Source organism: Halichoerus grypus, chromosome 7 (assembly GCF_964656455.1).
Source record: "Halichoerus grypus chromosome 7, mHalGry1.hap1.1, whole genome shotgun sequence".
Taxonomy (NCBI): domain Eukaryota; kingdom Metazoa; phylum Chordata; class Mammalia; order Carnivora; family Phocidae; genus Halichoerus; species Halichoerus grypus.
The window spans coordinates 118,589,647-118,613,408 of record NC_135718.1 but is presented as its reverse complement, the minus strand read 5'-3'; the positions used below and the strand labels follow the sequence as shown (position 1 = coordinate 118,613,408).

The following is a 23,762-nucleotide window of genomic DNA, read 5'->3' as shown; positions in this document are numbered from 1 at the left end:
TTCTCCTAGAGGGCCCTGGGAAGTGAGTGACTCCGATATTAAGAGGCTCAACCGCCTCCTAGGGAAAAACAAACAGAAGAGCAGAGATCCATTGTATACAACAGCCTGGCCTCAGAAAGTGGCTCAAACCAGAGCACAGAAAAAAGCAGATGCTGGCCTGGACACGTGCTCCGTCCCCAGGCTGGTTAAATATGTATAGCTTTGAAAGGAGGGCAATACTGGAGACCGGACACCAGGGCGCAGGGCAGGGGGGCTCCCCCTCTTCCGCAGGTACCCGGACGGCAAGGCCCCCGGGCCGGGGCCTCCAGTTACGAGAGTGACCGAGCACTGAACCCACTTACCTGGTAAGACTCCTGGTCCTTGGACTCTGTCTGTCTCCTTTTCCTGCTCGTCCGCCCGCTCTGAGTTCTCAACCACCTGATCCAACTCCTCACTCAGCTGAAGGGGGAGACAAAGAGGGCAAACTGCTCAGCTACATCAGCCCTGAGAAAGCAGAAACTGCCTCTCAATGGTGTCTCACACACACACACACACACACACACACACACACACGAGTCACATGACGCAGGGTGTGTTATACCAATTCTACAGATGAGGACACTGAAGCTCGGAAAAGTCACATAACTTCCTGTCTGTTGGTTTCCCAGGGCTGCTGTAACAACGCATCACAGACAGCGTGCCTCACAATAACACAAGTTGATCCCCTCGCAGTCCCGGAAACTTGAAATCTGAAATCAAGGTGATGGCAGGGCTGGTTCCTTCTGAGGGCTGTGAGGAACAATCTTCTCCATGGCGCTCTCCTAGCTTCTGGTAATGGTGGGCAAGCCTCGGTGTTCCTTGGCCTGTAGATGCATCTCATCTCCAATCTCCACCTCCACCTTCACACGGAGTCTCTGTGTGTCTCTGTGTCTCCACGTGGTCATCTTCTTATAAGAACACCATATTGGATCAGGGCCCACCCTTCTCCAGGATGACCTCATCTTAACTAATTACATTTGCAATGACCCTATTTCCAAATAAGGACACTTTCTGAGGGACTAGGGGTTACCACTCCTCACACATCTTTTTGGAGGGATACAATTCAACCACAATGCTTTCCATGGCCATAGAGCCAGAAGTCAAATCCAAGTTGGTCTAGTTCCAAAGCCTATGATCTTAACGGCTTCCCAGAGGAGGAGGAAACGCAGCTAAGAGTCTGCTGAGAGACAGGAGGAAACAGTGAAGTTGGTGTCAGAGCTCCCCAGGACTCTGGCTCATGTCCACCGACTCAGGCTGCAAACGGCAGAACAAAATGGGGAGGGCGGTCCATCCCAGAGACAGATGCTAATTAACAGCCTGGTGGCAGGCAACTTCAGCCTCCCCTCATTGCGTTCTCACCTGGCAAATGGGGGAAATGCCACTGAGAAGAGTAGGGGGCAAAAAGGATACAATGATAACCAACAATTCTCATAGCATTGAGGAGGAAGAGGGCAAGAGAGATCAAGACCAGAATTTAGAGGACCTATCACTGAATTAGGAGGGAGGGAAAGGGGATAGCTTTCCTAATTATTTTCTTAGGTTCACAGTGTCAACACTTAAGGTCTCAAAACATTTTCACTAAAAATTAATCTCCAAGAGACTTGGGTTAAAATAAAACTCTCATGTAACTACTGGTCTTCCATCTCTCTCTTTTTTTTTTTAATTTTAGTTTTAAGTAACCTCTACATCCAACATGGAGCTTGAACTTACAATCTCGATATCGAGAGTCACATGATCTACCAACTGAGCCAGCCAAGCGCCTCCATCTTGCTTTCTATGCCTCCACTCCTGCCCCTTAGAATCAGGTAAAACCTCCAGTTTAAAGTCCTCCAAGCTCACAAGAAAACCAACACGTGGGAGAGGGCTGGGAGGCTGGAGAAGACACCATGAGATACGAGAGCAAGAGGTCCCAAGAGTTCTCACTGGCCAAAGAGAAAGAAGGATGTTAGTTCTGGGAAGGCCCAGAGTTCTCTGATCCAAGCCTTACCCCGGTTCGGCCTAACCCAGTTCCCTTCCTGACTACTTGCAGCCATAATGAGCCCACTCCTTGCCTGCCCCATCCCCAAAGCCAAAATCTCCCTTCAGCAAAGAAACTTAACTCAGAGCTAGGTCTACTCTCAGAATGATCCAGGCAAGATAGATGCAGGCCACTCTCTGGGAGGCCTCCTTCTTCTGAACAAAGCAAGAGACAGGGACTTCAAAATGAGCCACTGAAGAAGGTAAGAGGAAGGGTCCTTGCAGTGTCTTCCATCTTGGGGTGCCCCCAAATAGAAAGTGACTCCACCTTTGACCTTGCCCCTGCAAGCAGGATAACTGCCTATATTTTAATAAGCATTTTAGGAGCCCTGCTGGAAAAGGCGATACTGCGGGTTATGTATGGGCAGTGAGCAACGTGATCCTACAAACCAGGACCCCAAAGCTCCCTAGAAGCAGGAGCTGCCTGCACCCTATTAACAAGATCCATCATTCACTGAGGGGTCACTCCCTGCCTAGCATGGAGCTAAGAATTTTCCATATACCAACTCATTGGCATATGAGATAAGGCCTATCATTACCCTCCTTTGCAAACAAAGAAACCTGAGGCTCAGAAAATTTAAGTGACTTGACAAATAGCCAAAAGCAGAGCCAGGATAGGAACACGGGCTTTCTGACTTCAAAATAGTATTTAACCACTATGCTCTACTCCCTATAAACCTGAAAACTTTCAGAGGGAATTCCTCTAGGGTATAGAATCTAGGGGCCACAGAATCCACAGCACTGGTTAAAATTCATCTGGCTCCTTTTGGATAAAGGAGATGGTAGGAGAAATATAGAAATTTGTCCCAAAGTCAGATTCCAGACCAGGTCCTATACTAAAAATAGCAAGCCCTAGGCAAATCTCATCAACTCGGCTTCCCCCCTTCCACTGTAGGGCTAAGCCATCTGCTTTATCCACACAGTATCATTTACAAAGAGAGGAATGTACATCAATAGTCTGGTCAGTATTGCTCAAGACAGCAGGAAGTACATATGAGGACAGGTAGAATGCTAGACTGATCTGGGAAGTTAGTCTCCATGGAGCACATAGGACTTAAGATCCCTCCTTGAATGATGGGGGGGATGGTGTAATTTTAACCAATGGAGTTTGAGAGAGAGTTAAAGAAAAAGAAACAGTGTGAGAAAGCGGAAAAGGGACAGGAAAGCAGGCACACATTTGTAAACAATGAGTTTCCAGCATGGTTAGAATATAGGTGGGTGAGAGATAATTGAAGATATGGCTCTGACCTGTGCAGAGAGCTTTGAAAGCTGCTAAGTTTGGACTGTTCTGGGTAGATCAAGGGCAGCATCAGGTGTTTGTAAAAAGGGATGTTGTGGGATCAAGGCAGGGCCTCAAAAGGAATCTGCACAGCATGGGAGACACCAAAGGGAGAGGTGGTAACACAGCATCTCAGTTGGCCAGAGCAGACACAGGGACACAAACCTGAGGACTGAAGATGTGGAACTGACTGAACTTGCAAGTGAGGGGACCACCGTGCGGGGCACAGGGGAGGATGATCACCAGAGATGACCAGGGTGTAGGACCTGAGAGGAGAAGGAGAGCAGTTCACTAGTTCCGGGGAGTCAGGAGGTCTGAGAGAAAGCTGGAACCGCAGCCTGTAGCTCAGGACAAACAAGAAAGAGACAAAGAGCTGGAAACTGATATTTAACGTAGTGGGAGGAGGTGAGACTGTTAAGAAAAACCGAGCCCAGCGAGAAGCACCTGGGTGGCGAAAGCACCTTTGCAAAGTCAGGCGGGCCCCCAAACAAGACTTAATTATCCCTGTCATTTACACCTGCAAGGGGCCACGAGGCCTGGGGCTCGGAGGGGCTAATGCCTCCTGCACATCCGTTCCAGCTGGGAGGAGGGCGCCCGTGCCTCCACTTGTTGCAAAGAACAGCCGAGGTCAAGGCCGGCCGGCACGCTGCTGCCTGGGTCCGAGGCCGCTTTAATCATTCACCTGCCGGTTACGGGTCGCGGCTCCTCCAGGGCCCGGCTCCATCCCGCGCTGGCGGCATCCGGAGGAGGCTCGGCGTCCCGTTTCCTTCCTGCTCCGCCGCTCCTCTGCACGCGGGGATCCCTCCCCCGCCGCACTCCGCGGAAAGCGCACTCGACCCGCCGGGACGCCCTCCGCACCCCACCCGCCCAGACCCAGGGACCCCGCTCCTGCGCCCCACGGGAAACTTTGCTTCCGCCCCCCACTGCCTTGTACCTCCTGGTAGGATGTGGAGAGCTCCTGCCGGATCATGGCACTGACCCGAGCTAAGGTACACCTGAGACCGCTACGGCCCGGGAGAAGCGGCGGGGCGAAGACTGCGGCCGCAGCACCTGAAGCTGCCGGCTCCGCGAGGCAAAACCGGTTCGGAGGTGCGGCCCCGAGACCAGGCGGGGCGGCACTCGGCGCATGCGCCTCGCTCCCGCTGGAGCCGCGGAAGGTTGCTGGGAAATGTAGTTAGAGGCGAGAGGCACCTCTCAGCAACTCTGGAGCTGCAAAGCCTGCGCGCTACCCAAAGCCACGTTTAAGCCAGGCGTTGGCCTCACGTGCTCTCTTCATCTCCCACTTCCTCTTTTGTTAGAGGAGGAGGGACGGAGAAAATGAGTCGAAAGTGGAATAAAGAGGTCAGGTCAGATGAGTGGGAGAGCCTAATCTATGACTGCAAGAGGCAGTCTGGTGGGTTATAACCATTAATAAATATCTGCAGAGCACTTTGTATATTACAAAGCACTTTCATTCATATTATGCCCTTGATCCTGCAAGGAACCCGTGAGCCGGACGTTTTGCTCCCTATTTTACAGATAAGGAAACTGAGATACCTTGTTTCAGAAAGGATTTGGGCAGGGCAGTGATGAAGTGTTTTTTCGTTTTGTTTTGTTTTGAAATGAAGATTATTTAATCCAGGAAGAGACTACAGAATCCAAGTACTTTCCATTATTCCTAGGCAGACAATTGGAGTCAGGACCTCTAGGTTCTTGTCCTGGCTCTGCCCCTCTCCCACAGGTCTTTTTTTTTTTTTAAGCTTTTATTTATTTGAGAGAGGGAGCACAAGCGGGGGGGGGAGGGGCAGAGGGAGAAGCAGGCTCCCCTTGGACAAGGAGTCCAATGCTGGGCTCCTTCCTAGAACCCCAGGATCATGACCTGGGCTGAAGGCAGACGCTTAACCGACTGAGCCACCCAGGTGTTCCTCCCGCAGGTCTTGTAATACCCTGATCCCTCCTCTCTATGCCTAAACCCTGCCCTGCTCACAGGGCCTTACTGAGAACCTAAACAGATCATGCAGCAAAAACCAAAAGCTCTGTTCCCCCGCAGAAGAAGCCTCCTGTCCTGAATGTGGTAGAGAACATGATGTTTGCCTTGTAGCAGGGTGGATCTGAGGACCGCATCTTCCCATCCTCCCACTGCGCGACCGGCTATTCTGTGTGGCCACCCCCGGCTGATTAGTGGTGAGGCAAATAGAGGTCGCTTATGCTTTGGTGAATGCTGCTCTGTGTCCTGGGCAGCTGCAGCTCTGCAAGCCCCTGCAAGCAGGCCCCTCGGGGCTCTTCCCTCTTCAGCAGCAACCACAGTAGCACCAACCACATCAAAGCCCCCTGGACCTCCAGAGTATTAATAGAGGGAGGCCTCCCTGGCCTCTTCTGACCACCCTCCCCCATCCTGGGTTCCCTGGTCTTGCATCTTTAATGGGACCATATATATAGCACCTAACATATTGTATGTACTCAACAATGTTCAATGTATGAATGGAACACTTATTCCAGCCATTTAACAGTTGCTTGCAAATACAAATGACAACAAACAACTCATTAGATTCCTAGCTGTATTAATGCAAGGCTGGTTGATAGAACAGGTCACACAATCATAGACTTTTAGAGCTGGAAAGAAACAGAAAAATCTAGTCCAGCCCTATCGATCCTCTCTACTCTTTGTTGCTTTGACCAAACTGGAAAATTACAGAGTCCCACATTTGAAGGAGATCCTAGTACAATATTTAACATGGTTTTAACAAATACAGCACTGGGCACTGGGATACAGAAACAAATGGGATACTCCCAGGTCCTTGCCCTTCTGGCTCTTCCATGCTAGAGTGGAGAAGCCATGAGCACATAAATAGAAATTTCTGTACCAGCTGTTCCCAAGGCCTCTCCTCCCATTCTGTCATGAGCACACACGAATCAGGCTTTCATCCTCTCCACTCCACTGAAATATGCTTGTCAAGGTCACAAATGACCTCAGAGTTGTCAAATCAGATGTCCATTTCCCCATCCTCCTCTTTTTTGGATGAGTTTTGTTTTGTTTTGTTTTTTAGTATAGTTGTAACACAACGTTACATTATTTTTAGCTGTATAACATAGTGATTCAACAAGTTTATAGGTTGTGCTGTGCTAACAAGTGTAGCTACCATCTGTCACCACACAATGCGATTTCAAGATCATTGATTATATTCCCTATGCTGTGCCTTTTCTTCCGGTGGCTCATTCATTCCATAACTGCATCTCCCACTCCCCTTCCCCCATTTTGTCCATCCTCTCTGGCAACTGTCAGTTTGTTCTCTGTACTTATAGGTCTGATTCTGCTTTTTGTTTATTCACTTGTTTTGTTATCTATCCTCTTTCTTGATCTGTCAGCTGGCTTGGCCTCAGCTGATCCTCTCCTCCCTGTCTCCTTTCCTCCTCTGGCTTCCAGGACCCCACATGCCTCCCCTTTGCCTCCCTTCTCACTCAAAGCTCCTTCTCAGCCTCCTTTGCTGGTTTCTCCTCATCCCCTCAATTCTCCAAGATGGCATTCCCAAGCCAGGTCTCTGATCTCCCTTCAATTCACTCAATGGGGGCTAGTGAAATGGGCTCCTCTCTAGGCTCTTGGTTTGACTTACCATCTAGATCCCAAAGATTCTTGTTATGGGTTGAATTATGTCTTTCAAAAAGGTGTGTTGAAGTCCTAACCCTTGGTACCTCCGAATGTGACCTCATTTGGAAATAGTTTGTTGCAGATGTATTAGATAAAATGAGGTCATTCTAAGTAAGGTGATCCCTTCATCTATTATGACTCACGTCCTTACACAACGATGGAAGCCGATGTAAAGGTAGACATGCAGGGAGAATGCCTTGTTATGGCAACAGCAGAGAGCATAATGATGCAGCTGCCCGCCAAGCTGGCGTTAACCATTCACCTGCAGCTTACAGGTGAAAAAAACCTTTCACATAGGGCACAGACTGGCCTGTGGCTGGGTTTCCACTGAATTTAGTCAAGAGGAAGCACTGCTGGGAGATTGGAGGGGGTCAGGGCAAGGGAGAAGCCAGGGTTTTTTTTTTTTTCCTTGCTCCCTGTTCCTGGCAGTGTCCCTTCCATGGTTCCAGCCCCTGATGCAAAGGCTTTTTGTGGCTCTAGCTTCAGCTAGGTGACCCAGGCGCCCAGACTCTAATACCACCTCCTCCTCCCTTCTAAGGGTAGGATGGTGTTACTCTCCTGCCGTTTCTAATCTTCTGGTTACCTCAGGGATTCTTCTCAGCCTCCTTCATCCCCTGTGCAACCACCTGTCTTATTACAAGTCATTTTGTTTCTCGTCGAATAATTTGTATTCTCCTTGCAGGTAACTGATTCATTTGGGAAAATGAATCTGAGTTCAAGTAGGGAAGAGCAATCAGAGGAATGCCTAGAAAAATCCAAGGGCATATGAGCTTGCTATTACATCATAGATTTATACTCAGTGTCTCAGGGAGAGGAAGCTAGATCTGATCAGTAGAAATTATAGGAAGTACCTTTAGGCTCAAAGAAGTTACTAACAAATAGAACTGTAGAGAGAGAAAGGGCTCAAGCAGAGAAGTAGCACACTGTATGTCAGGGATGTTATTAAGGAACATGATGCATCAGGAAGGGGATGATATTCTATTCAAGGGCTTAGAAGGGCCTCTTCTAACCTGGAGATCCTGTGACCCAGTGTAACATAGATTCTGCACGCTCAAGCTTATACAGACTCTCACATCCATGATCATTTCTAGTTTCAGCACAATTCCATCAAGGAGGCAGGCTGGTGTGTTAGTAATACAGAAACTGAGATTCAGAGGGTTTGTGGTGGATCCTGTTCAGGTCGCCGTGCACTAGAAGCTCATTCTGTTGCATGGATGAAATGTATGAAAGTTTGGTGCAGTCACTGAGGGCAGGTGTAGCCTGATGGTTAAGGGAAGATGCTGGGAGGCGGCCTGCGCTTGAATCTTAGCTCTACCACCCACCTGTGACCAAGGTATTTAAAGTCTCTGTACTTCCGTTTCATTGTCTGTAAAAATGGGCAACAATACTAGTTCTTACTTCATAGAGTGAAAGCAAGGATTAAATGAGTTAATACTTGTGAAAGTGCTGAGCCAGGGCTTGGCACACAGTAAACTTTTCTTTGGTTTCCTTTGCCAGTACTCCCACCCACAAAATGTTGGCAGGGCCCAAGAACTCAGTCCTTGGTCCCTCCACCTTCCTATCCACCTGCATGTCCTTGACGATCTCATCCATTCTGTGGCTTTTTTTTTTTTAACTTTTTTATTTTGTTTATTTATTTGAGAGAGAGAGAGAGAGCACACGAGTGGGGGTGGAGGACCAGAGGGAGGAGAAGCAGGCTCCCCGAGGAGCAGAGAGCCCAATGCAGGGCTCAATCCCAAGACACTGGGATCATGACCTGAGCCGAAGGCAGATGCTTAACCAACTGAGCCACCCAGGTGCCCCCATTTTGTGGCTTTAAATACAACCTACATGCCAAGGATTCCATGATTTATATCACTTGCCTGGAACTCTTCCTTCAAATCCAGACTGATACAGCCAACTGTCAATTTGATACTTCTACTTTGATATCTAGGTGTTCTCAAACCGACCAAGCCTGATCTTGAGCTTCTCCCCCCAAACCTGCTCTTCTCACCATCTCTCCTTATCTCAGTAAGTGGCAACTCCATCCTTACGGTTACCAAGGCCAAAACCCTCTGGGTCATCCTTGACTGTGTTCTATCTCCCTGACCTCATGTCTTCTCTCATTTGTCAGCAAATCCTGCCAGCCACACCTTCGAAACACATCTGAGACCCACCTGCTGCTCACCACCTCCTTGCTAGCACTCCTGGGCAAGCCACCATCACCTCTCGCCTGGATTACTGGATTACTGCAGTGGCTCCCCCTGCTTTAGTCTGTCCTCAACACCACAGAGTCATTCCACTAACATTTTAACTCATTCCTCTCTTCCATTCAGTAAACATAAAAGCCAAAATCCTTTAAAAATGAGCTGTGAGGCCCCACGAGACCTGTCCCCCACCTCCATTCCCTTTAACCCTGACCTCCCAGACGTCATCTCCCACACCTCTTCCCTCCCACTGTTCTCCAGCAAGCAGGACACCGTCCTTCCTCAACATGTATGCACCCATCTTTCCCTTTGCAGAGAATGTCCTCCCCTCCTAGCTACCTCCCTCACTCCCTATTATACAAATACCACCTTCTCAGTGGGACCTTCCCTGGTCACCCTGTTGTTTGTTTGCTTTTTTATTTTGTAAGATTTATTTTAGGGAGAGAGAAAGAGAGAGCACAAGCAAAGGGAAGGGCAGAGGGAGGGAGTCTCAAGCAGACTGCCCACCAAGCCCCGACTGGGGCTCTCCCACGACCCATGAGATCATGACCTGAACTGACTCTGAGCCCGACTCTCAACCGACTGAGCCACCCGGGAGCCCCTGGTCAGCCTATTTAAAATTGCAGCTCCCCAATGCTCTCTATCCCTTTGCCCTGCTTTATTTTTCTCCCCGGTATTCATCGCCATCTAACACACAACGGTATGTATCTTTGTCTATTCCGCTCATAGAATGTAAGCTCATGGAACGTAAACTCCATGGGGGCGCTGATCCCTTGTTCAGCAATGTGTGCCCAGTGACCTGATACATGGAGGCCCTTATGAGTACTTGCTGAATAAATTATTGAAGGAGTCTTTGCACAAATGTTAGCCTTTATTATTTCAGTGCCGATCTGCGCCATGCCCTACCCTTTGCAAAAATCCCCTTGGGGACACAACTGGGAAGGAAAAGAAATCCGCCAGAAGTAAAAGGGAACTTTTAAAAAAGATTTTTATTTTTAAGTAACCCCTACACCCAATGTGGGGCTCGAACTTACACTCCCCCCCGCCCCCATCAAGAGTCGCATGCTCCACGACTGAGCCAGCCAGGCGCCCCAGAAGTAAGAGGGAATGAATAAAGCTGGGGTCCTGGTTTATAAATATATCTTCCTAGGTGCTGGGGTGTGGGGCTGTGTCCCCCACGTACCTACTCCAGAACTGCTGTCACATAGGTCGCTCTCTGCACAACCTCCAGTCCCAGGCCGCGGAGTCAGGCGCTCCAGCGGCGCGGTCCCGAGGGCGCGGGGGGCGGGACGGGCAGCGGGCGCGCGCGCGGGGGGGCGGGGTTTCGGGGCCGCGGGGCGGGAGCGCGCGGGCCCCCTGCCGCCCCGGCCACCCCGCCGTCCCGGCCACCCGGCCCTGCTCGGCGCGCGCACCATGGCGGGCCCCGCGTCGCGGCGGCGGTTGCGGCGGCGGTTGCGGCGGCTGGCAGCGCTGGCCCTGCTCCTGGCGCTGGCCCCGGGGCCGCCCGCAGCCTGGGCCGGGCAGGCGCCGCGCCCCGCCGAGCGGGGGCCCCCGGTGCGGCTCTTCACGGAGGAGGAGCTGGCCCGCTACGGCGGGGAGGAGGTGAGCGGACGGGAGGCCTCGGGAGGAGGCGCGGGCTCCGAGCTGGGCGCCAGGCCTGCGGGCTTCCTCTCTCCGGGCCGAAGGCCGCGCAGGAATCCGGGGAGTCCTCCCGAGTCGGGGCGCCCCGCTCAGCCTCGGCACCGAGCCCGCCCGCCCCGTCCCGCGCTGCCCCCTGCCTGCCGGCGAACTGCCCCTTTGAGACGCGTTTCGGCTGGTGATCCGTCCACGAACCTCGGAACTTTGGGGGGTGTAATGTTAGAATCAGCTGGGGGCAGACACTTCTGCCTACTCTTTGGGGTGAGTGGCGAGGGAGGGAGAGAAGGAAGTAAAACCTGTGGGGCAGGCCCAGGGATGATCCCGGCTTCCCTGCACTTTGTTTTCCTGCCCCGACTCCTCAAACCCACTTTTAGTGTCTGGGCTCTTGGCTGAGCCGGAGCTGGGGGAGAGGGCCGAGGGGGAGACCGGAGGTTAGAGACAGACACCCACCCCCCCAACACACCCACATCAGTCAGTAGTCTGGAGGTGTCCAGGAAACTCCTCACATTCCATTTGGGCTGCTGGGGTCCAGTGTGATGCCTGCGGAGAGTGGGAATAAGACGCTGCACGTCACGGCAGAAGGGCCATAACGGGGCCGATCTGGGAAGAGCGGGGGACAGTTTGATGGGGAAATCACCGTACCATAGCGTGTCAGCGTTGATGGGAACCGACGTCCTGCTTTTACACACGGGGGAAACTGAGGCATGCCACCAGCTAGGGGCAGAACGAGGAAGGGACCAGTGTCCTCTTGTTAAAATCCTCCAGCCTGGGATCCCTAACCCTTAGTTAGCTAGCCTTAGCTAGACTGGGTTTGAAAGGGGGGGCGGGGGTCAGAAACTTGGCCCTTAGGCAGTGATGGCTAGTTTGAATATCACTGTAAAGAGACGTTGGTTAGAAGCCTGAGCGGAGGGCGCCTGGGTGGCTCAGATGGTTAAGCGTCTGCCTTCGGCTCAGGTCATGATCCCAGGGTCCTGGGATCGAGTCCCGCATCGGGCCTAGGCGGGGAGCCTGCTTCTCCCTCTGCCTCTGCCTTGCTCTCGCTCTCTCTCTGACTCTCATGAATAAATAAATAAAACATTAAAAAAAAAAAAAAAAGAACCCTGAGTGGAAGAGAACACAGAAGGAGGGAGACAAGGCTGTGACCAGATGTTAAGGGACACATCTTTCAGGGCCGCAGGGAACCAGATGATACAGGATCCAGGAATCGGCGCAGAGAAGAGTTAACATAACAAGCCTACTCCCTTAGAAAGGCCTGCTGGCAAGAGTGGCTGTTGGCTGATGTCTGGAATTCCAGGGTGTTCCACACTCCCTGACGGACGAGGGTGGCTCAATCTGGGCTCTTCATACAGTGTGTTTATGTTGAACACTGCTAGGCAGAGAGGGCCTACATGGCTAGCTGCCAGTAAAAACCTTGGGCTCTGAGTCTCTAATGGGTAGAGACTCTAATGTTCTGGGCAGAAACATCGCACACGTTTTGCTGCATGTGTTGCTCGCTGGTGGAAGAGAGCTGTGTGTGACCCCTCATGGGAGAGACAGAGCACGAGGAAATCCGCCCATGGATTCCTCTAGACTCTGCCCGTGTCCTTTTCTCTTACCATCGGACTGTGAATCCTTCTGTATGGCTGTCATAAATCTGAGCTCTGAGTACAACTGTATGCTGAGTTCTGTGAGTCCTTGAAGTGAATCTTCAAACATGGGGGCGAACTTGCAGACCCCCAGCACAGAACCCAAGAGAAGAGAGAGTTCAAGGTCGAGGGTACTTGCAGCAACAGCTCCAGGGGCTGCAGGATGAGGATGGAGGAGAGACCCTGGTTTTTTTATGCTGACATTATTGATACTTAACTAAGGGAAGCAAAGAGGGAAGCTTGAGGTGGGCACAGGTTAAGGGGAGAAATGTTTTGGGTGTCTATAGGCAGAGAGAGGAAGAGAGTCAGGTAGGAGAGGGGCCGTTGAATGCAGCTGAGTAGAGCCGTGCTGTGCTCTGACCCACCCTAGGTGGTTCTGGTTTATGCCTGTTGTCTGGGAAGAATTACTAATAGCACCCCCTTCACTCTCAGAAGTGTCACTGTTTGTATAAGACATTATACGGTACCCTAGTTAGAGCTTTATACCTTTGGATCATGCCTGGCTACCGCTCCCTGTTCTTTGGGCAGGGAGTTCTTTGGAGTCTCATTTTTTTTTTCCATCTGTAAGTTGCTTTTATCAGTCAGGGGTCCACCCGAAACAGAAACAATAGGAGATAACATATTTGGTTTATGGCAAGGAATTGGTTTATGTGATCATGGGCACTGGTCAGGCAAGCCTGAAGTCCACAGAGCAGGCCAAAAACCCCTGGGCAGTAGCTGATGCCCCAGCCCACCAGTTGAATTTCTTCTTCTACAGGGAAACCTCAATTCTGTTCTTAAGGCCTTTCAACTGATGTAGTTAGGCCTACCTAGATTATTCAGGATAATCTCCTTTATATAAAGTCAACTGATTGTAGATGTTAATCGCATCTACAGAATATCTTCATAGCAACACCCAGATACTGTAGTTGATCAAAGTTGGCATGTAAAACTGACCATCCTAATGGCCATCACAAGAGTTCCTACTCTATATAGGGGTTGTGTGAGGACTAAATGAGATGGTGATAAAGTGTGTAGGATAGGCCTGCAGTAATCTTAGCATAGTAAGCCTTAATAAATCTTAGCTGCTATTTTTGTTAGCTTATTATTAAAGTTATAAGCAAGAGGCCGTATAACAGGTCCATAATCCTCTCAGGCAATTCAAAAATCAAGCTCTGAAACCAGAAGGGTTTTTTTTTTTTTTTTTAAGATTTTATTTTTAAGTAATCTCTATGCCCAACGTGGAGCTTGAATTTACAAACGCAAGATCAAGAGTTGCATGCTCTACCAAATGAGCCAGCCAGGTGCCTCAGAAGGTTTGTTTTGTTTTTGGTTTTGTTTTTTAAATAAGTCATTTAATAGCAAAACCCAACCTGCTCTGAACCCCTTTGGTAACAGAGCCTTGCCAGAACTGACATGAGTCTATTTATAATCTTTATGTGTTATACTTGTGTGAATATTCATGATCATGCTTTACTGTGGAAATATTCATATAATTGATTATGGGGTGCTGCCTCGGACCTCCATAGGGAAGATGAGGTGAAATTGAGGATTCTCTTTGGTTCAGAGGGGATGTCATCCTCCACCCTCCTAGTGCAACACGATTTTTGCCATCCTCAGAAAATATGTTTTCTGCCTTAATTGCGTTGGAGCATCCCAAGGGCAGAGAGGGTCACCCTGCCTGCCCCCACACCCACCTGATTTCTGGGCCTGGGACCAGATGTATGTATTAAACTTTTATGTAGCGCTAACTCTGTCCTAACCACTTTAAAGCACCAACTCATTTAACGGCGACCATAGCCCCATGAGGTGGGTGCTATTACCGAAGTTTTTCAGAGGAGGAAGGAGGCATGGGGAGGTTAAGTAACTTGCCCAAGGTCACACAGCTAGGGAGTTATAGGGGTGAACCAGGCGCTACTCCCTGAGGCTTGTACAAGGAAAATGAACTACCCAGAGCCCCCCTCTCCACCGCTTCAGGCAGTGGCCTGCTCCAGGGATTTACCGGTTCCAAGAAGAAGATATCAGAGTGCAAGCGTGCCCGGAAATGTAGTTCGGCTTCTGGAGTTTATTTAGCGTGACTCTGGACCCTGAGCTTGCCACGGCCCCCTAGGCTTCATAGTTATTCTTCGTAGATGGAATTTGTCTGCGCTCAGCACCAGCTCTCCTTGGAAATCTGTGCTAAGGTGGGGAGGTGGACAGGGTGACATTTCTTTTCTGCTTTCCTAAAACTTAATGATAGTGAAGAGTAAGACTGTACTTCCTCCAGAAAGATCATTCTGGACAGAAAGAATATACAGACAGTGAAGGCAGTGGGGTAGAGATTGGTGAATAAAGAGGTGAAACCACCCTCTCTAATCATGCAGTCGAGCGACTGTAGACGTCTGGCTGTGTCAGGGAATACATTCCGCATCTTCCCCCAGTACACACACACACAGTGAAAGTTCTATGAAACAATGCTTATTCTTACTATGTGTGATACACTCTGATATCTTCTATTTTCTGTTCTATTTTAAACTTTTCCTGCTTCATTAAAAAAATTGGTTAGTAAATCACTAAATTAATCCATGATGCATTAATAGGTTACCGATGCCAACTGCAATCAGAAACTAACCTGGCCTTAGACCCTCCGAGGGCCCCATTATTTCTGCAGAAGAAAACATTGTAGCAGTTTCCCTCTTTGCCAGTGAGGACCTTTGGCTCTGTCCCTGGCCCCTGGTGCAAGGTCTGAGGTTGGAGGCTCAGGGGCCCGCCTTCCTGCCTGCACCCAGGCTCCAGGCCTCTCCCTCCCGGCTGTGGAAGAGGCCCTCCTTCCACCACCCTGCTGCCTTGTCTTCCCTTCTGTGGTCATTCTCGTGGCACTGTCCTGGCCCCGCTTGACAATAGGCTGGGAGGATGGCCAGATGGTGAGGCAAGCCCGGACCCCGAGGAGAAAGGCCAGGTCTCATTTATGCAGATGGTTCCCGTGGTTCCCGTCTATCTGGGACATCTGACCCACCCCCTGTGTCTCACCTGGTGGTCCTGAGTCTTGTGGATGAATTTCCCAGGCCACCCTCACCCTCTCCTGGTCCCAGGCAACTGCGCTGTCCTCGTGCTGTGTGCCCCCTGGTGGGGCAGGCCAGGGAGTGGAATGAGCTTGGGTTAGAAGGCTCCAGGCTCCAGAGACTGCTCTAATTCCCGCTGGGACTCTGGGCAAGTCTCCTAATCCCCCGGCCTGGAGAGCGGCATCTGTAAAATGAAGGTGTTGGATAATCTTCAAGGCCCTTTCAGTTTTAACTTAAAATTCCTCTAGAATCCTTATCTGTCACTTGGGAATTACATTTTTTTCTATCTTTCCTTTGGGAAGATCTCCAGTCGTCTTCCACTTGGTTATCTGATTCCTCTTTGATCTTATAACTTTCAAAATCTAGAGAAGGATCCAGGTAACTAACATTTATTTCCCCAAACTGCTAAGTGCTTCATATCTCTTGCCTTGGTTAATCCTCACAACAGCCCGGTAAAGTGGATACTTTTATTACCTTCTTATTACAGAGGAGAAAACAGGCACAGAGAGGTTAAGTAATTTGCCCAAGGCAACACAGCTTATAAGCGGTGGGTCAAACCCAGGTCTGTTTGACTTGAGCACTTGTGCTTGGAACAGCCCACCATGGTGACTCCTCCTTGGGGCTCCTGGAAAAAGGCAGACCTCCTGCTGTTACTTCAGATCTGCTGTGCAGATAAAAAAAACAACAACAATGAAACATCCTTCCAGGTGGATGAGAGGCTGCGGGAGCACGGTGTGAAGCTGGTGATGAGCATGTGTGTCTTTATCGTGTCTCCATGGACATTTCTATTTCAGAGTCTGCATTTCTGCTCCCAAGACTTCCACTCACCCTCTGTCTGCTCAGTTGCCACACCTCTGGGGCCTGGAAACCGTGGCCACTGCTCTGCTGTCCCTGGACACCCAGCTCCACAGGCCAGGAGCAAGCCCCCAGCCTCACCCCCAGCACACTTGACATTTAACCGATAAGACCATTCCTCTCTGTGGAACGCCCGTGGCACCGTTCCTTGCTACCCTTTTGCTGGGACTTCCTCTTTGCCCTGACACCTTCAATGTATAGTTTCACGGGGAGATAAATATTTAACTGTTGAAGAAATTGAGGGTGTTAGTGATAAGATGCATGTGGTTGTATTTTATGTAGGTGAAGGTCATGTTTCTAGACACAAGAAAGGAATAACATCAAAGGAAAAGCAACAGAATGGAAAATATGACCAAATGCCATGGGTGAAATTATAACTGTTAATATATTGTTTAAGCTGAAATAATATATAATCCCACTTGATAAGCAATTGAAGTCAAGAAATAAATAATCACAGTGAAAGAAAGGCCATTAAAAAAAAAACGCAGGCTGCTGGCTGATTAAACCATGCCTTTTATAATAACCCATATTGGGGCGCCTGGCTGACTCAGTAGGTAGAACACACAACTCTTGATCTCGGGGGTGAGTTCAAGCCACACATGGGTGTAGAGATTACTTAAAAATAAAATCTTTAAAAAAAAATTAAAATTAAATAACTCTTAGTTGAAGTGGAGCAAATGTCCACCAAGTCAGCAGAAGTTCTGGGGACTATCTGTCCGGAGCTGATAGAGAATGTAATAACCAACTGTTCACTGAGCTCCTGTGCTGGGCCCACCGTGTGCTACGGACGCCGTGCCCTTCCGCGTGCCTGGAAGGTCAGTGGGTGTTAGCCATCTGACTAGGGTTAGAGAAACTGAGGCCTGTGAAGTTATGTGACACTGAGATCCATTTCCTCGGCCAGGTCGCTTACCTTCTCTGAGCCCCAGCCCCTCTCTCTGTGAAACGTAGTCCTGAAAACTTGACCTTAAGCCCCACGAGGGCAAGAACCTTAAAGCCCACGCCTAGAGAAGACCAAGCAGTATGCTCTTGGAGATCCAGAGATCCCTGTGCACCCAGCTCAACGCCCCCCTTCACCCCAGCCTAGGAGCTGACTGTTGGTGTCCCCGTACCCCCAGTGGGGCTGAGACAAAGGAGGCCTGGGCTTGCATGTCCCAGAACTGGGACTGTGCCAGTCGCCCCAGCCCGAGTCCGCTTTGATGGAAGTTAGAAAATCCATGCCATCTGTTTTTGTGTTGTTCTCTTTGGGGGGCGGGGGGAGTAGGAATTTGAAGGTAATATTTTATCCCTACGAATATAGCCAAAAATACACTATGAGACTGACTCACTGTTAGTACTTTGGGGAAACAGCATTGCTTGTATATTTCTAGCGCTGTAAATGGTTTTTTGAAGAACTGGTTAAATTTTTAATAAAACTGATTACGTTGTTCATATACTTTGGTCCAGGAATTCCATATATTCCATGCCTCAAGGAGATAACTCACCAATTATAAAGTAGCTTATAGAAAGATATTCATAATCCTGCCACTTATGGTTTTAAGGAATTGGAAAGAACCTAAATATCCAAAATAGAAGAAGAGCTAAACCAACAGGTACACAGTATCGCTAATATAAAATATAGCTGTGTAAGTGACAACCACTTTGGTTATTTCAATACATGGGAATGTTTATACGAAACAATATTACCTGTAAGAAGCAAAATATAAAATTGATCATTTATACTGATTGCATCCATGTAGGTACATTGACCAAGATGAAAGGAAATTTGGGTTGATTTAAATAATTCACCACTGAATTTTTATCTATGCAGATTTGCTTCAGTCCCTGGGATTTTTTTTTTTTTTCACAGAAAAGTATTGCCATGGGCTTGTTATGATACTTTGTCAGCTTTCCAAAGTTTGTGAGTGGACATGACATTGGGCAGGTAGGGGCAAGCTCCTGATAGGGACGAGGGAAGGCTGCTTTGTACCTTCACCCGCTGCTGTCTGCACAGCCCGTGGTGGGAAGAGATGTCACTAACTTGGGCTGGAGGAGCGGAGATCTTGGGCTCTCCTCAACAGCTTCTCTCCTGCTTTCTAGGAGGATCAGCCCATCTACATGGCAGTGAAAGGCGTGGTGTTTGATGTCACTTCTGGAAAGGGTAAGTGGCTCGGCTTTATGAATCCTTCCTTCTGGGGAGCTCGGCAGCCTGAGTAGTCACTGGATGTGTGAAGAAGGGAGGGGACGCTGGCCAGGTCCTTTTCCTTCAGATTGAGTTAACAATCTTTGTCAGTGTTGTACTTCCACAATGTTTTTCTAATTATGTCATGCTCCTGCCCAAAAACCTTCCATGGCTCCCTGCTGCCTATGGCACCAAATTCCAACTTGATGATTTATCATGGTTGAAGCAGTGAGAGGAAAAGTGTTGCTTTGCAAGGCGTTGGAATCATAGAACATGATAGAACATTTTAATGCCACTTCATGGTTTCTCTAGTGGTAATTACAGATGATATCATGGAGGTAGTTATGGTTCATTGTGTATCTGACACCAAACAAAAGATGTTGAACGGAGTAGACTTGGCTTCCACCAACATTTAAGAAGACTGAACATTCTTCCTATTTGCATTTTAAATATTTTTAAGAGATTGTTTTCATTCCGTATTTTTAAAAAATCACCTCTCAGTCCAGGATGTGTGACTTATTCCATATTCTGAATTAGTGGAACCCAGACTGATGGCAGGGGGTGGCTTATTGGGCTTCATGTCTTCACTGCTTCTGCTCTCCTTGGGCCTGGAGACTTCTTCAGCATTGGATTGGGTCTCAGAAGCCCCCTCCCCTGCCACGTACAGTCTCCTCACTGCTTCGCATGCACATACACATTCACGTCTTCTTTTTTTTGTTGTTGTAGAGTTTTATGGACGAGGAGCCCCCTACAATGCCTTGACTGGGAAGGACTCCACCAGAGGGGTGGCCAAGATGTCCCTCGATCCCGCAGACCTCACCCATGACACTGTGAGCCAGACTGAGCCTTTGTCAAAATGTCCCACCCCCCATTGGCCATGGCCTTTCTTACCCCTAGGCAATAGCAAAGCTTCCTAATTAGCCTATTGATGTTCCAGTCCACTCAGTGTGACCAACTGTTTTCTTGAAATAGAGATCTTACTCTGCCACTCCTACTCAAAAACCTTCCATAACTCCCCAGTGCCCGTAGAGTCAAGTCCAAGCTCTCGTGAACTTGGTGATCAAACTCAATGATCTTCACAATTTGGCTCCAACCTGCCTTGGCAGCCCCATCCCCCTTGCAGTCTGCACCCGCCACCCCCAGCCTCATAGGTTTGCTGTTGGTCTCGGACACACACTCCCCAGGCCGCTTCAGGTGTGAACAGGGTTGAGAAGCAGAGTATCCCCATGTTCATATTTCTGTGAAAGAGAAAACAGCATTGGCAAAAGCCATTTGAGGGCCTCAGTAATCCTGACGGGGGGCTGGCATTCACCCCAGTTGCTCTCAGATGAGTCAAACTCATAAACCACAACATTACAGAAACATTTAGGAGTCAAGGAAGAGGAAGGTGTATGAATCTATAGTGGGAGGGGGGGTGGAGAGCCATGAAAGGGAGGTGGGTGCAGACTGCATAGAGTACCCCACCCTGCCCAGGCCGGGTGTTCGCTGGAGTCTTGAATTTCTACATCAATCAAAGAGCAAATGGCTCCCCCCACCATCCCCCTACACACAGACACACGGGGTTGGCTTTTGAAAAGTCAGTTGGTTAGTTGAGATACTTTTTTGCCAGCATTAGGGGTGTGGGGGGAGGAGGGGGGGGTGGAGAGAGTTCAGTGTGAGGCATGACTCACTTATCCCACCCCCCCCATCCCCCATGTTGCTTGGGCTTTTCTCCCCAAGACGGGCCTCACAGCCGAGGAGCTGAAATCCCTGGACAACGTCTTCACCAAAGTCTACAAAGCCAAGTATCCCATCGTGGGCTACACGGCCCGGAGGATTCTCAATGAGGACGGCAGCCCCAACCTGGACTTCAAGCCTGAAGACCAGCCCCATTTTGACACAAAAGACGAGTTTTGATGTTCCATCCTGGGGGGTGGTGGTGTTCCTGATTGGGGGGGTGGCAGGGAGACCCTCAGCTGCCAAATCTCCTGCGAAACAGGCTGCCCGAGCCTCTGGGCACCCAGACCCAAATAAAGCAGACGCTGAACCCGGAACCCTGAATGCCTGTTACTGTCCGTGGTCGAGTGTTCTCTCGCCGTGGCGTCCCGCCCGCACGCCGGCCAGGCTGGTAAGGATGGCGGAGCGGGCAGCCCCCTCCGGGTCACTCTTCACTCTCTGGGCAGTAGAACTACAAGTGACTTACTTCCTCCTTAGATTTCTATTTTCCTGTACTTGCCAGATTTCCTGTGACCACGTTTACTTTAGAATGAGCACAAAAATAACCTTCGTATTTTCACAAGGGAAGAGTTCTTCCCCACATGCCCTCTCCTGGAAGCCTCCTCTGCTCGACGGGATGGGGCAGCCTTGTGCGTGGGCTGCCCCTTCACAGTCCTGCCTTCAGTGTCCCCATCCATGAGGGGCCATCCCTAAGATGGCAGGAATGGGGAGGATGCGCAGGAGCGGCAGGGATGGTGAAAGGGGTGTTAGAGGGGCTGGCTTGGTGCTACCACCAGGAGAGAGTGACCGCGTGACTCGGCTTCAGCCCCATCAGCGGCTGGGAAGTGGTGCCAAGGGCCGTGTGGCCAGGGCCCGGCCTGGAGGTCATCCCAAGCATGGTAAAGCCCATGCAACACACTGCACTCAGGTCAGATTTCATAAGGATTTCATCCCTTTTGAGGGGGGATTTAGTTCCCTCTAAGGGACATTGGCCATGTGTGAAGGCATTTTTATATTTTTGGTTGTCACAGCTGTAGGATTCTACTGGTGTCTAGTGTTAAACATCCTACAATGCACAGGACAGCCCTCCCTCCCCGGACAAAGAATTATCTGGCCCAAAAAGTCACATGGGCGGAGGTTGAGAAACCCTGCGTTAAACTCATTCTGGAAATTTTATAGTAGAGATGAATTTCTTTGACATAAAATAAATAGCAACTACTCCCAAGAGAGAATTTTTACAACAAGCAGAAGAATCTCCTAAGGTGACTATTCAAAAGCTGATTCTGGGTCCCACCCCCAGGGCTCATGATTCTGTATTTCTAGAACATGGCCTGGGAATTGCATTTTTAGTGAGCACCCCACCCCCCTGGGGAGGCTGTGATATGGATGGGCTCAGATATACTTTGAGAAACACTACCTTCTGCCTCACCCTTCACCTCAGGGAGAACCCAGCCAGAGCCTTGCTGAGGACCAGGTTTGACCTCTACCTTATTCTTTTGTGTCCAGACTAGAGATTCTCCTGGTGCACTCCTGGGTCCCACTCAGAAGCTGGGAGCTTGGTGGCCACCCACCCAAGAGTAAAGGGCCTGGAACTTATCAGACAGGACCCTTTGGCCTGGAACTCAGAAAGTCCTTCATGTGGCCAAGGTAATCTGTACCAGGACATGTGGCCCCAAAACGAATGATGTGTGAGAGCATACAGATGGTTACAAGTCCTTGGAAATACCTGAGAGAGGACTTCTTTTACTTAACACTGCCCACTTCCCTGCATCATCGGGCAGTGAGAGGGGCAGGATTCCCTTCCTTAGAGCCTGGTCTGCAGGGTGGGAACTTTCCAGGACCACTGTTTTCCCCACTTCCCTCTCTCCCTTGATGGCTCCCCATCAAAGCACAGTTTTCCCTCAGGGCCTCGGGCTCCCCACTCCTGGGGCAGTTCTGCCCACTTCGCTGCCCCACACCCCAGCAAGGGGCTTCTCTGAATCAGAATGCCTCTCATTTAGAGATTCTGGAACAGAGCACACAGGAAACTGGGCAGCCCAAAGAGGCTCCACACAGGGTGGGCGCAGCTCAGGGAAGAGAAACCTGCTGGCCTGGGGATCGGCATCATGGCGTGTCTGCAGGACCCAAAGCCTGCTGCCCCATTTACCCCTGCTCCCCTACTCCCACACTGGCTTGTCATGTTTTCTTTGCTTTCAAGGCTTCTATCTTTACAAGACTCTGTTTTGACCCACCTCCGGGGTCCCTTATAGCATAGTACTCACCTACTTATTGCCTACTTATGAGCCTGTCTCCCCCAAACAGGAGAACCTTGAGGGCGCAGCACAGACACTCATTGACGTGGCCAACCTTGCTGGACTTTGCACTGAAAGCCCTGCATCCCAGGAAACTCGTCGGTCAGGAGCAAACCTGGGGGACCAAACTGTGCCAACCACTGAGACCAGGCCTCCTCCCAGGGGAGGGGCTCCAGGCATCACGGGGAGGCCTTGTGCCAGCTTGGGATGAAGAAGGAAGAGAGGAGCTATGATTCTTTACCCAGGAGACGAGAAAGCTGAAGGAAAGGCAATGGGAGAGTGGACAGGGCTTGGGTTCTTAACCAGGCCCCATACAAGTTCAAGTTCAACCTCTCAGAGCGGACGCTCCACGCCTGGTGCCCTCGCATCAGAGTGTCGTTGACACTGACATGATTGGTTAATTCCTTTCCTAAATCTAAGTTCCTTCCACGAGGTGCAGCCCGTCCATGGCCTCTCTTAGGGGACACACAGCAATCTTGCTTCACGTTCCCTGTGCCCTGGAGTGCTGCTCACTTCCCGCCCTCTCTGTGCTCCCGGGCCTGCAGCTGACGGGATCTTCCTCCCAAGCAGGTGGCACAAACCAGCTCCCTTACATATCAGGGAAGAAGGGGCTTAAAGGCTTAAAGGCAGGAAACAGGGCCCTGAAGCAAGGAGCCCTGTTCTCCATTTAGAAAATAAGACCACCAAGTCTTGAATGTTCCAGAGGGGTGAGTGCCGGAGCTGACCAGCAGCCCAGGTCCTAGAGATGAGGTCATGCAGAGGGCATCTGGCCCACGCCCCAGCCTGACCCTGGATGGGAAGGCCTCCAGACTCAGACCCCTCCGTCCTTCTTTACACTTCTGCTCCAGGGCGGCTCCTCGCCCCATCATTAGCTTCTAGGAGAAAAGCTAAGGTCTGAATAAAGCAACCTCACCCTCTGCATTGGCTTCCTTCAAAAGGCTGCTTCTCAAAGCCCCAATCTCCAAAAAGCATGGCCTGCTGGGGGCACTGTCCATTCCTGAGGTGCTTCTGCAAGGGGCTGAAGCTGGAAATCCATGCCTAGAGCCCAGTCTCCACCAGGCAGAGAGTGTTCTGACCCCGGGGCCCTCCCCAGGGATCACTGTGATTACTAGAGACCACCTACAGGGCCCGGCTCTGAAGGATGGCAGCTTTGAGGGCACAAAGGCCTGCTTTAAACAGGCCTGAAACTGCACAGGCTTTTCCAGAGAGGCCAGGCAGGCTCCCTCTGGTCGGTGGGGAAACTGGCCAGGCAGATGTCCACCTAGGACATCACATGTAAACACCGCCTCGAGAATTATTTAATACCACGATATATTGCTCACCTTTCATGCTCCAGTTCTCAGCCTGTTGGCCCAG

The 23,762-nt window shown here is 50.2% G+C and overlaps 2 protein-coding genes and 2 long non-coding RNA genes across 6 annotated transcripts in view; 3 read left to right on the top strand and 1 right to left on the bottom strand.

The window, feature by feature from the left end:
• The window catches only part of PACC1 (proton activated chloride channel 1), a 37,875-nt gene extending 33,447 nt beyond the window's left edge, over positions 1-4,428 (bottom strand). For 2 of the 3 annotated variants that reach the window (XM_036101753.2, XM_036101755.2), the window contains exons 1-2: positions 4,248-4,428; positions 342-438 (exon numbers count right to left, since the gene is read on the bottom strand). In XM_036101753.2, coding sequence (XP_035957646.1) covers positions 342-438; positions 4,248-4,283 — 133 coding nt within the window. In that variant the 5' untranslated portion in view covers positions 4,284-4,428. Of the gene's footprint in view, positions 1-341; positions 439-3,995; positions 4,019-4,247 lie in introns of those variants that run through there. The other variant, XM_078078149.1, reaches the window with a different exon arrangement.
• A 6,048-nt stretch (positions 4,429-10,476) lies between these two features.
• Positions 10,477-20,453, top strand: NENF (neudesin neurotrophic factor). Its single transcript, XM_036109784.2, has 4 exons — positions 10,477-10,726; positions 18,339-18,399; positions 19,147-19,250; positions 20,140-20,453. The coding sequence occupies exons 1-4, from the start codon at positions 10,538-10,540 to the stop codon at positions 20,314-20,316; spliced, it is 531 nt and encodes a 176-aa protein (XP_035965677.2). The 5' UTR covers positions 10,477-10,537; the 3' UTR covers positions 20,317-20,453.
• Positions 10,736-17,692, top strand: LOC144382600 (uncharacterized). Its single transcript, XR_013449873.1, has 2 exons — positions 10,736-11,023; positions 16,202-17,692. It is a non-coding gene; the product is annotated as an uncharacterized LOC144382600 (long non-coding RNA).
• Positions 20,454-21,485: 1,032 nt separating the features above from the next.
• Positions 21,486-23,323, top strand: LOC144382497 (uncharacterized). The gene is made up of 2 exons (XR_013449496.1): positions 21,486-21,762; positions 22,417-23,323. It is a non-coding gene; the product is annotated as an uncharacterized LOC144382497 (long non-coding RNA).
• The last annotated feature ends 439 nt before the right edge of the window (positions 23,324-23,762 follow it).